This window comes from Neodiprion lecontei, chromosome 3 (assembly GCF_021901455.1).
Source record: "Neodiprion lecontei isolate iyNeoLeco1 chromosome 3, iyNeoLeco1.1, whole genome shotgun sequence".
In the NCBI taxonomy this organism is placed as follows: Eukaryota; Metazoa; Arthropoda; class Insecta; order Hymenoptera; family Diprionidae; genus Neodiprion; species Neodiprion lecontei.
Window position 1 is genome coordinate 19,830,597 of NC_060262.1, and position 12,520 is coordinate 19,843,116.

Sequence of the window (12,520 nt, forward strand, 5' to 3'; positions counted from 1 at the left end):
CGCTAGTAAAATTTCTCGACTTCCAGGATAAGCGCTCCGTGGTTCCTGGTTCATGTTTACAATAAATTATTTCAATTCGTTTTTTGCGCAACCCCAAATTCGGTAGCTGTCAGTCCGCTAATAAAATTTCTCGACTTCCAGGATAAGCGCTCCGTGGTTCCTGGTTCATGTTTATAATAAATTATTTCAATTCGTTTTTCGCGCAAGCCCATATTCAGTAGCTGTCAGTCCGCTAATAAAATTTCTCGACTTCTAGGATAAGCGCTCCGTGGTTCCTGGTTCATGTTTACAATAAATTATTTCAATTCGTTTTTCGCGCAAGCCGAAATTCAGTAGCTGTCAGTCCGCTAATAAAATTTCTCGACTTCCAGGATAAGCGCTCCGTGGTTCCTGGTTCATGTTTACAATAAATTATTTCGATTCGTTTTTCGCGCAAGCCCATATTCAGTAGCTGTCAGTCCGCTAATAAAATTTCTCGACTTCCAGGATAAGCACTCCGTGGTTCCTGGTTCATGTTTACAATAAATTATTTCAATTCGTTTTTTGCGCAACCCCAAATTCGGTAGCTGTCAGTCCGCTAATAAAATTTCTCGACTTCCAGGATAAGCGCTCCGTGGTTCCTGGTTCATGTTTACAATAAATTATTTCAATTCGTTTTTCGCGCAAGCCGAAATTCAGTAGCTGTCAGTCCGCTAATAAAATTTCTCGACTTCCAGGATAAGCGCTCCGTGGTTCCGGGTTCATGTTTACAATAAATTATTTCAATTCGTTTTTCGCGCAAGCCCATATTCAGTAGCTGTCAGTCCGCTAATAAAATTTCTATAACTTTATAATCTTCTCATAATCTTTTTGGTAAAATATGTCGATAAAAAAATTATATCAAACCTTACACATTATTTTTGATTTGTTCTCACGCTGAAAATATTTATTAGTATTCGAGGTATAACTCGAGGTGGTTAGCGGTTTTCGTTGGAGGTAGTTAGGGGTGGTTGCGGGTAATCTCGGTGATTCAGGAGGAGGGGGACGAGGATTTGTGCTCGGTGAGTAAAACACTTTTATAATATTTCATGGCAATCGTAATTACATTTTATCTGAAATATTACAAACTTGTCACGTTTACAATAAATTATTTCAATTCATTTTTCGTGCAAGCACATATTCAGTAGCTATGAATAATCTTATACAATTTATTATATTATTAATTAATTATTTAATCAATTACTCAATTATATGTATTAATCCTTACACAATATTTTCGATGTGTTCTTATACTGAAAATATTTATTACTATTCAAGGTATAACCTGAGGTGGTTGAAGGTGGTCGGAGGTGGACGAGGAGGAGGACGAGGAGGACGAGGATTTGTGCTGGGTGAGTAAAACACTTTTATAATATTTGATGGCAATTGTAATTATATTTCATCTGAAATATTACAAACTTGTCACGTTTACAATAAATTATTTCAATTCATTTTTCGTGCAAGCACATATTCGGTAGCTATGAATAATCTTGTACAATTTATTATATTATTAATTAATTGATTAATTACATTAATCCTTACACAATATTTTTAATGTGTTCCTATACTAAAAATATTCATTACTATTCCAGGTATTACCCGAGGTGGTCGGAGGTGGACGAGGAGGAGGACGAGCTGGACGAGGAGGAGGGCCAGGTGGACGAGGAGGAGGACGAGGTGGCCGAGGAGGAGGCGGGGTGGGTCGTGGGAGAGGACTTCTCCTCTCCTCAGAGGAGGGGAGGGGGAGGGGCAGGGAAGGGGGTGAGGTGGGCGGGGAGGGGGAAGGGATGGGAAGGGGAGGGGAGGGCACGGGAGGGGGAGAGGGGCGAGGGAGGGAGGGCCGGCGGGCGGGCGGGAGGGTGGGAGGGCGGGAGGGAGGGAGGGAAGGCGGGCGGGCGGGAGGGTGGGAGGGCGGGAGGGAGGGAGGGAAGGCGGGCGCGGGAGGGGGGGGGGTGTACTGCTCTATTAACTCTAACGGGCTCGCATCGACATCCGTCCTCCACTCTCTCCCTCCCTCCCACCCACCCGCCCTCCCTCCCTCCCTCCCTCCCGCCCTCCCTCCCCCCTCCCGCCACCCTCCCCGCCCCTCCCCGCCCCTTCCCTTCCCGTCCCTTCCCCCTCCCCGCCCACCACTCCCCCTTCCCGGCCCCTCCCCCTCCCCTCCTCTGAGGAGAGGAGAGGTCCTCTCCCACGACCCGCCCCGCCTCCTCCTCGTCCACCTCGTCCTCCTCCTCGTCCACCTGGTCCTCCTCCTCGTCCAGCTCGTCCTCCTCCTCGTCCACCTCCGACCACCTCGGGTAATACCTGGAATAGTAATGAATATTTTTAGTATAGGAACACATTAAAAATATTGTGTAAGGATTAATGTAATTAATCAATTAATTAATAATATAATAAATTGTACAAGATTATTCATAGCTACTGAATATGTGCTTGCACGAAAAATGAATTGAAATAATTTATTGTCAACGTGACAAGTTTGTAATATTTCAGATGAAATATAATTACAATTGCCATTAAATATTATAAGAATATTAATTAATTAATTATTAATATAGTAAATTGTATAAGATTATTCATAGCTACTGAATATGTGCTTGCACGAAAAATGAATTGAAATAATTTATTGTAAACGTGACAAGTTTGTAATATTTCAGATGAAATATAATTACAATTGCCATCAAATAATATAAAAGTGTTTTACTCACCCAGCACAAATCCTCGTCCTCCTCGTCCTCCTCCTCGTCCACCTCCGACCACCTTCAACCACCTCAGGTTATACCTTGAATAGTGATGAATATTTTCAGTATAAGAACACATCGAAAATATTGTGTAAGGATTAATACATATAATTGAGTAATTGATTAAATAATTAATTAATAATATGATAAATTGTATAAGATTATTCATAGCTACTGAATATGTGCTTGCACGAAAAATGAATTGAAATAATTTATTGTAAACGTGACAAGTTTGTAATATTTCAGATGAAATATAATTACAATTGCCATCAAATATTATAAAAGTGTTTTACTCACCCAGCACAAATCCTCGTCCTCCTCGTCCTCCTCCTCGTCCACCTCCGACCACCTTCAACCACCTCAGGTTATACCTTGAATAGTAATAAATATTTTCAGTATAAGAACACATCGAAAATATTGTGTAAGGATTAATACATATAATTGAGTAATTGATTAAATAATTAATTAATAATATGATAAATTGTATAAGATTATTCATAGCTACTGAATATGTGCTTGCACGAAAAATGAATTGAAATAATTTATTGTAAACGTGACAAGTTTGTAATATTTCAGATGAAATATAATTACAATTGCCATCAAATATTATAAAAGTGTTTTACTCACCCAGCACAAATCCTCGTCCTCCTCGTCCTCCTCCTCGTCCACCTCCGACCACCTTCAACCACCTCAGGTTATACCTTGAATAGTAATAAATATTTTCAGTATAAGAACACATCGAAAATATTGTGTAAGGATTAATACATATAATTGAGTAATTGATTTAATAATTAATTAATAATATGATAAATTGTATAAGATTATTCATAGCTACTGAATATGTGCTTGCACGAAAAATGAATTGAAATAATTTATTGTCAACGTGACAAGTTTGTAATATTTCAGATGAAATATAATTACAATTGCCATCAAATATTATAAGAATATTATTTAATTAATTAATAATATAATAAATTGTATAAGCTTATTCATAGCTACTGAATTTCTGCTTGCGCGAAAAATGAATTGAAATAATTCAATGTCAACATGAGAAGTTTGAAATATTTCAGATAAAATATAATTACAATTGCCATGAAATATTATAAAAGTGTTTTACTCACCGAGCCCAAATCCTCGTCCCCCTCCTCCTGAATCACCGAGATTACCCGCAACCACCCCTAACTACCTCCAACGAAAACCGCCAACCACCTCGAGTTATACCTCGAATACTAATAAATATTTTCAGCGTGAGAACAAATCAAACATAATGTTTAAGGTTTGATATAATTTTTTTATCGACATATTTTACCAAAAAGATTATGAGAAGATTATAAGGTTATAGAAATTTTATTAGCGGACTGACAGCTACCGAATTTGGGGTTGCGCGAAAAACGAATTGAAATAATTTATTGTAAACATGAACCAAGAACCACGGAGCGCTTATCCTGGAAGTCGAGAAATTTTATTAGCGGACTGACAGCTACCGAATTTGGGGTTGCGCAAAAAACGAATTGAAATAATTTATTGTAAACATGAACCAGGAACCACGGAGCGCTTATCCTGGAAGTCGAGAAATTTTATTAGCGGACTGACAGCTACCGAATTTGGGGTTGCGCGAAAAACGAATTGAAATAATTTATTGTAAACATGAACCAGGAACCACGGAGCGCTTATCCTGGAAGTCGAGAAATTTTATTAGCGGACTGACAGCTACCGAATTTGGGGTTGCGCAAAAAACGAATTGAAATAATTTATTGTAAACATGAACCAGGAACCACGGAGTGCTTATCCTGGAAGTCGAGAAATTTTATTAGCGGACTGACAGCTACGGAATATGGGCTTGCGCGAAAAACGAATTGAAATAATTTATTGTAAACATGAACCCGGAACCACGGAGCGCTTATCCTGGAAGTCGAGAAATTTTATTAGCGGACTGACAGCTACCGAATTTGGGGTTGCGCAAAAAACGAATTGAAATAATTTATTGTAAACATGAACGAGGAACCACGGAGCGCATATCCTGGAAGTCGAGAAATTTTATTAGCGGACTGACAGCTACTGAATTTCGGCTTGCGCGAAAAACGAATTGAAATAATTTATTGTAAACAAGAACCAGGAACCACGGAGCGCTCATCCTGGAAGTCGAGAAATTTTATTAGCGGACTGACAGCTACCGAATTTGGGGTTGCGCAAAAAACGAATTGAAATAATTTATTGTAAACATGAACCAGGAACCACGGAGCGCTTATCCTGGAAGTCGAGAAATTTTATTAGCGTACTGACAGCTACTGAATCTGGGGTTGCGCGAAAAACGAATTGAAATAATTTATTGTAAACATGAACCAGGAACCACGGAGCGCTTATTCTGGAAGTCGAGAAATTTTATTAGCGGACTGACAGCTACTGAATATGGGCTTGCGCGAAAAACGAATTGAAATAATTTATTGTAAACATGAACCAGGAACCACGGAGCGCTTATCCTGGAAGTCAAGACATTTTATTAGCGTACTGACAGCTACTGAATTTCGGCTTGCGCGAAAAACGAATCGAAATAATTTATTGTAAACATGAACCAGGAACCACGGAGCGCTTATCCTGGAAGTCGAGTTTCACCGCGTAGCGGACCCGAAACGCGGGATCCGGGAGGTTGAGAACCCGTCACTCGAAATACGTAGCGGACCCGAAGCGCGGGATCCGGGAGGTTGAGAACCCGGTACTCGAAATTTGCGGAGCGCGACTCTCATCCGTCCGCTCTACTGCGCGGTTGTTTCCAGACTGAGGAATTCGGCTAGCTGATTTTGAATTGGTGACGTCACTTTCTGAACATCCGACATCCAAACTATGGTTTCGAACTTTGATACTATGTATGATGATGTATGATGTACGATGTATGATGTATGATGTATAAGGTATGATGATATGATATGATGTATAATGATTTTAGCTTTCACATTTCATACAAGAAATACACACTTCATCTCTCCTGCCGATTCCAGACTCAAGCGGCCAGGCCCTTCGATGGTCAGCCGTTGACTGAAGATATATTCTTCAGTGAACGGGTCGGCTAATAACGCTGCCGTTCTGCGACAGTTGGATGATGAAAAATTTTGCTCGTATCTTTCAAATGTGTGTTAAAATACACTCGAAGTGTTAAGAAGCGTCGTTCTTCCTCTCCCTATCACCTTTCTAGGTCTTTAAATCACTACGCAGCGTTAAATACTGTCTCATATACGAACCATCCATTGCATCTCGTTCAAAATTAGCGCATCCGTGATGTATTACAGTTACTCTGAATTTTTTTCCATCTAAATACTTTTCGAAAAACAATTCTGCTCCTCCACCCAACGCAGATACTTCACTGGCGACTAGTTAAAACAGCGTTTCGATTCTATGCCGACGAAAATTGAAGATCGAGAGAGCAAATGAAAAGTTGTGGGAATAACTATGAATAATAATGTTACTGAATATATCGAGCGCGTATTGAATAGTATCCCATTTAAAAATGAAAATTCTCCTATTTTCATGTTATAGCCGATCATCATAGATAATCTAGTTTGTCTCCTGGAAAATTATAAAATTTATAGTATGCATCATCTCACGGGGATGATCGAGTTGATCGACATTTCCAAGTCGCACTAGACAAGTAGTCTTACCTACTCACTTTGTACCGACTCAATCTCAATCTTTCATACCCTCACTACTTCGGCTGCTACGAATGTAAGTGCGAGCTCGTTAGGTAGAGTCGATAGAGCAGAACCCTCTCACGCTCCCAGGTCCACCTGGGCCCACCTGCCCGCCGAAAAATTGTCACAAAAATTCATCTAGGGGCATCAGTCTTTATGTTTTTCAGTCAACGAGCGATATGATAAGTTCCGCGAGTCCCGTGTAGTTACTACCTACTGCCCCTCCAGGGAATGATGACATCGACGAGTGTCAGATCAATGAAAATTATACAAACAGTTCTGACTTCTGTTTCAAACACTTGTGTAAAACTGGAAAGTTATTGTCTGAACCATGCCAGAGTTATTTTACTATTAATTCTTCCTGATTTTACTTTTGAGGCTGATAGTTTCCCGCAAGATTCAATGTGAAACCACAAAAAATTAGAAATACTGTAGCCTCGGAATAGTTGAGATAATCGCTTTCAAATTCTACACAGGTGTTTAAAATAAAAGTGAGAACAGTTTGTATAATTTTCATTAACCTGGTACGATTTCGACCTACACGCCTGTACATTCCTAAAGGAATGTGTCAAACCGGAAGTCATCTGGTCAAAGGGTGTGACATGGGTAAGATCACTATCTAGACTCCAGAGTTTGCGCAGTCAGTGCGGGTCGAATATCTTTGTTCACTTTAATTTCGTGGTTCGCGGTATTTCAACGCGCGTGTCTGACTGTTGTCAATAGTGTTGTCAGTGACGTATGGTGACAAAACTGGACTAACAAAACTCGGTGTTCGCTGTCACATGAGCTAGGTGCATTAGAGCGAAATTTTGAATCTATTCATCAATTCCGTCCGAGGTTAGAGTTCGAACCGGCGTTGTTATTCGTGAATAAATTACGCGTAGAATATTCTAATCGAAATGATTGGTGCGGCCTGAAGCTGATGAAACGGAGCTCGACACCAAAGATCCAAAACCTGGCAGTAGACGGGTGTTCTCCGAAAATGCTACGGAGGGTCCACGGCCTTGCTAATCATCATTAAATCAATCGATCAAGGTCAGTGACTGATCGATTGATCGGCTGATTTGCGCCCGCGGAGATCAAACTGGTGCAAAATGTCGTCGGAAAGCTCGCCCGAGGAGACATCGAACGCCATGACGAGGCTTAACATCCGCTCGGACAGCGAAGAGGCCGAGGAACAACAATCCGCCGATGGTGGGGCAGAGCCGGCGGTTGAGTCGCCTCAGAACATGCAATCGTCCGGAGGCATCGCCTACTCGCGGACGCGCCGGGCCCTCGCGAGGATTGTTTGCGAAGAGGACCAGCCGTCTACTTCAGTCTCAATCCCTCAGGTCAGGTGCTCAGAGCCTTCGACCTCCGCCGGTCCCTCTGACAGGTCAGTTCCTCGACGAAGGTACGTCTCCCCCGTTCTTTTCTACTCGGTATCGCTATTCGCATCTGATCGTTGGCCACTTTTCACCTTCAACGCTTAACGACGAGGGTCCTGCATCGATTGCAAGGAATTCCAAATGTGAAAAGTGTTGTCGCTTGACGTGGCCGAGTGTCTGAGAATCGTTATGAACTGTTTGTTTTGTTTTTGATTTGTCATTTCTGCAGCAGACCACCCAGCAATTCTGTGAATTCATTCCACCTTGAAGCTCGACCACAAGGCAGTGTTGTATTGGAATCAGCTCCTCTTCATCGACCTCCTGTGACTACTTACAACTGGCAGGGAACAAAAACCACAATGCGCGAGCGATTTTCTTTCTTGTTTAACAATGAGATATTATCGGATGTGTCTTTCCTGGTTGGCCGGGGGGCTCAGCAGCAACGAATTCCTGCACACAAGCTGGTATTAGCTGCAGGCAGTGCCGTCTTCGATGCAATGTTCAACGGTACCTTGGCCACTTCTGCATCTGAGATAGAAGTACCAGATATTGAACCAGCTGCATTTTTGGCTGTTCTGCTCTTCCTATACACTGATGAAATACAAATTGATCCGGAGACTGTTATGACGACCCTCTACACTGCTAAGAAATACGCCGTCTCACCGCTAGAGAAACACTGTGTTGATTTTCTCAGGAATAATCTAACCAGTGATAATGCCTTCCTTTTACTCACGCAGGCTCGGTTATTCGACGAACCTCAGCTTGCTGCAGTATGCCTCGACACTATCGACAAGTTTACCACAGATGCTTTCAATGCGGATGGATTCACTGATGTCGATATTGATACACTCATGGTTGTGCTAGAAAGAGACACCCTTCGCATCAGGGAATCTAAGATTTTTCATGCCGTTGTTAGGTGAGTATCATTTCTGTGTACTGTAAAAGTTGTATTTAATCAGCTGGCAATGCTGTGAATAGTTATCAAAAAATTATATCAGAAACTTTGATAAATTCGCTTTATCTTGAGTAAGAACCCTAACACTTTAAAAACAGCTCACAGTTAAGTGTGAGAACTACATAGTTTAAAAGTTGAGATTGTGGTTTCTGAGTTCTACATTATATGGAACAAAGAATTTTTTATCCTTTGTACACTTGTTTTTAGTGTAAATATTCAAAGAAATGACTTTTCAAATATGCGACCAAAACTATTATTTCAATTTTCACTACTATCAATCCTTATGTTCAATGCATATCCACACACTGTGTAAAAAAAACAGGATAAAACGTGGCAACTTATGAAAATTAATTTACATATAGTTGAGTGTGCTCTTATTTGACACTATTCCAACATTATAGTAGAACAATCGAATTTCTGGGGTTAGTTCACCTGCGCTAAAAGAAATCTTGGCTTAATATCTAAAATCTGTGTCGTTTGCAGGTGGTCAGAGGCAGAGTGTGCTCGGCAGCAGCTGCCAATCACACCAGAGAATCAACGCTCTGTTTTGGGGAGAGCGCTGTCATTAGTTCGATTTCCTCTGATGTCAGTGGAGGAGTTTGCCGGTGGTCCTGCACAGTCCGGTCTTCTCACCGATCGAGAGGTGAGGAACATATTGTGCTTAACATAATTAATGATAGATACTTTTATTCATTATTCCTTACCTATGCAATATCATGTTCCGCAGGTAGTTTCGGTATTTTTATACTTTACTGTTAATCCCAAACCTTCGGTTGGATTTGAGGCCATGCCTCGTTGCTGCATGATGGGAAAGGAGCAGACGGTATGCAGATTTCAACAAACTGAGAAAAGATGGGGATACAGTGGGACCAGCGACAGAGTCAGGTGCTATTCTCGATTCTTATTTAGTATTTTGAAATCTTCGCTGTGTTAAATTATCAAAATTATCGACACTACTGCAATGTTGCAACGAATTTTTTCATACCCAGTAATCAGGGAAGAGTAGAGGAACTTTTAATCTGTGAAAGTGAAATATTTACCAACTCGTCAAAGAATGTCGCCTCAGTTCCACAAAACTTATTCGTATCCTGTTCTGATGCGTAAGAATAAAGTCCGGCGTCGTGCGAGCTCTGACTCACTGATATAAATAATTCTTTCGCAGTCGAGTACGAATGTAATATAAGTATGTATATGTATATACACATTTCTTCTCTTCATTTTATCATTATATTGTATGTAAATCACGGAAAAATTCCACTGTAACCGTGTGAAAGTAGTGATAATTTGTGACAAACCTGAAAATGGCACGTTTTTTTTTCAGATTCAGCGTTGATAGGCGAATATTCCTAGTCGGTTATGGAGTCTACGGAAGTATTCACGGGCCTGCAGAATACGATGTTAAGATTGAACTGATACACACAGCTTCAACCAAAGTTATCGCGACAAATCATACCAGCTTTAGTTGCGACGGGTCGAGGTACACCTATAGGCTCATGTTCAAAGAGCCGGCGGAAATTTTGCCCAACACTATTTATACAGCCTCTGCGATGTTTAAGGTTTGACTATTATTATCTAGGAATTGTATTTTTTCAGAATTTCATTATTTTGAGTGGATCTTCGTGTGAAGTACCTTTGTTACAGCTGCTACCTAGACGTTCATTTTTTGGCAGATCCAAATCTTTGTCAGAATAAACGCAGTTTCAATCAATCATTCATTTTAACTTTGTGATAGAGAAAATTAAGACCCAGATAATAAGGATTTCTTTTTTCGAGAAATTGGCGACCGGTCAGTTGCTGTACCAAAATTCTATTGCTAAATTTTCTTCTCAGACTGTTGGGGACATTATATTAAGAAAATAAATTTTCAGGGGCCAGATTCTCATTACGGTTGTAAGGGGCTTCGAAAAGTGGATGTAGACTGTGGCAATGGCGACGGTAAAGTAAGGTTCCAATTCAGCTACGCGGCTGGTAATAACAACGGTACATCCGTTGAGGACGGACAGATACCAGAATTGATATTCTACACGTAAGCTACGATAATTATAAGCGATTTCTAGCCGAATTATCTGCTTGTCAGGGTGATTTCATCGATCTTATTTAACGTCGATGTTTTTTGGTTTTGTCAAGATAAGCATTTTCCATTGCGGGTATTTAATTGTTCGATTGATTGGAAAAAAAGAATAAAGTGGTGAACTAACGAATCACAGTATTTCGGGAAGTGTTAATCGAGTAAGGATTCATGGTTTTTCTTAAATGACACGAGATCAGTGTAATATTTGATATTCTGGCGAAAGAAGGGGTACAATTTTCATTTTTTGAAAGACCACTAATTTCATCCCGACAAATTATTCTTCCACTTGAAAACATTCTTTTTATTTGTATGAGTACGTTTGACATGTGCTTGCATATACCTGGAAATTTGAATTTCGTTGCGTATACTGCGTAGATCCATACTTTCAAAGAAAAATCCCCACTTTATTGATATATTATTTTTGGACACATTGCAGCTTAAATTTCGATTTGTTTTACCAATAAATTTTTGATAACTAGAGAAATAATTGACGCTTCAAGTTAATATTTAGATTGTCCATTTATCTTGGCGTGAACGGAGAACATCCAAGTATTTAGCCAAATCGGTAGAGCTGTTATGAAATGCAGTCGATCCAGCTTAGAATAGCCTTATCAGCGTTGCTGCCGTAATTCCACTGCATTCCTTCGTACAGGATACGAAGATTCAACGAATCTTGAGCAATCAGCAAATATTTCCGCATGCAGATCGGTTCCGGAAATTTTTCCACGTACTTTTGCATTGTTTAAGAAGTTTCACGTGTCAGAACTTATTGCTGATAAGTTCGTGTAACTTTAGGGAACAATTCGCAATATCAATATGTTCTTGTACGTCGTTTTTAATATATGGTATTTTTAATTCAGCTTCTTATGCATATGCTGTTATGGGCAACGTAACGCTAAATCCCATTAACAACAATAAATTGGCCCGTTGAAAAGCTGAATGTTGAACAAAGACTGTAAACAGATAATCGTAATAAATCGTAATTTAATAAGACCTGTACAAAATTTGCAGCAGTCTTGTGCGGTGTTTGCGAATAGTTTCCATTTCCTGGCTAGTGAGACTCCTTAATTGTAGTATTATTAACACATATTATGCTTTCTATGTATTATAAATTAAGTTACCTTATATTATTTCTCAATTAATTACGGTCAATAAATTGTGTGAAAAAATTCGCACCAATTCAGCGTATTCACGTTTCTATATAATCCTACTAACCGACGCGGCTTAGGCAAATTCGGGAAATTCACCGTGTCAAGGATGTTCGGTTTTTCTTTTTTCTATGCCGTAAAAGGAAATTTATTCTAAAGCGTGTCCGGAGGAAGCCGGACGCATCAAGCACATTAGCAGATTAGCGTCACTCGCAAACAAGTCGTTTGCATGCGCACCACGGTCTTGTCACTGTAACCACAAACCTTATTATGCTATAATTAAAAAATACCAGAAGCTGCACGCGTCACGAAGAGCGATCTTATCGAGCTGTATGTATGTAAATAGGTATTTCCATTCTTATGTATCAGGGGATATTCTGCTCACCGAGAGTTTGATGCACAGACCATTTCTTTTTTTCAGTAAATACAAAGTATTTGCTCTCGAATTTGTATCTCATTCATTTGAAAAATCGTGACCTGGGACAAAGGTGTCAAATATCCATTTTAAATAAAAAAATGTCTGACTAAAGCGTTTCA

At 40.0% G+C, this 12,520-nt stretch overlaps 1 protein-coding gene across 5 annotated transcripts; it reads left to right on the forward strand.

The window, feature by feature from the left end:
* Nucleotides 1–7,114: 7,114 nt before the first annotated feature.
* On the forward strand, nucleotides 7,115–12,023 carry LOC107222866 (BTB/POZ domain-containing protein 1). 5 transcript variants are annotated; one of them, XR_006903326.1, is made up of 6 exons: nucleotides 7,115–7,835; nucleotides 8,039–8,725; nucleotides 9,248–9,407; nucleotides 9,492–9,649; nucleotides 9,754–9,947; nucleotides 10,086–10,221. XR_006903326.1 is itself a non-coding variant. In XM_015662388.2 (6 exons), exons 1-6 carry the CDS (start codon nucleotides 7,537–7,539, stop codon nucleotides 10,792–10,794), a joined length of 1,701 nt encoding a protein of 566 aa, XP_015517874.1. In that variant the 5' UTR covers nucleotides 7,122–7,536; the 3' UTR covers nucleotides 10,795–12,023. The 5 variants fall into 5 exon arrangements, 4 of the variants coding, with proteins under 4 accessions (XP_015517874.1, XP_046590130.1, XP_015517876.1 ...); XM_015662388.2 differs by lacking the exon at nucleotides 9,754–9,947 and adding an exon at nucleotides 10,633–12,023 and having other exon boundaries at nucleotides 7,122–7,835; nucleotides 10,086–10,320; XM_046734174.1 differs by lacking the exon at nucleotides 9,754–9,947 and adding an exon at nucleotides 10,633–12,023 and having other exon boundaries at nucleotides 7,122–7,835; nucleotides 8,042–8,725; nucleotides 10,086–10,320.
* Nucleotides 12,024–12,520: the final 497 nt, after the last annotated feature.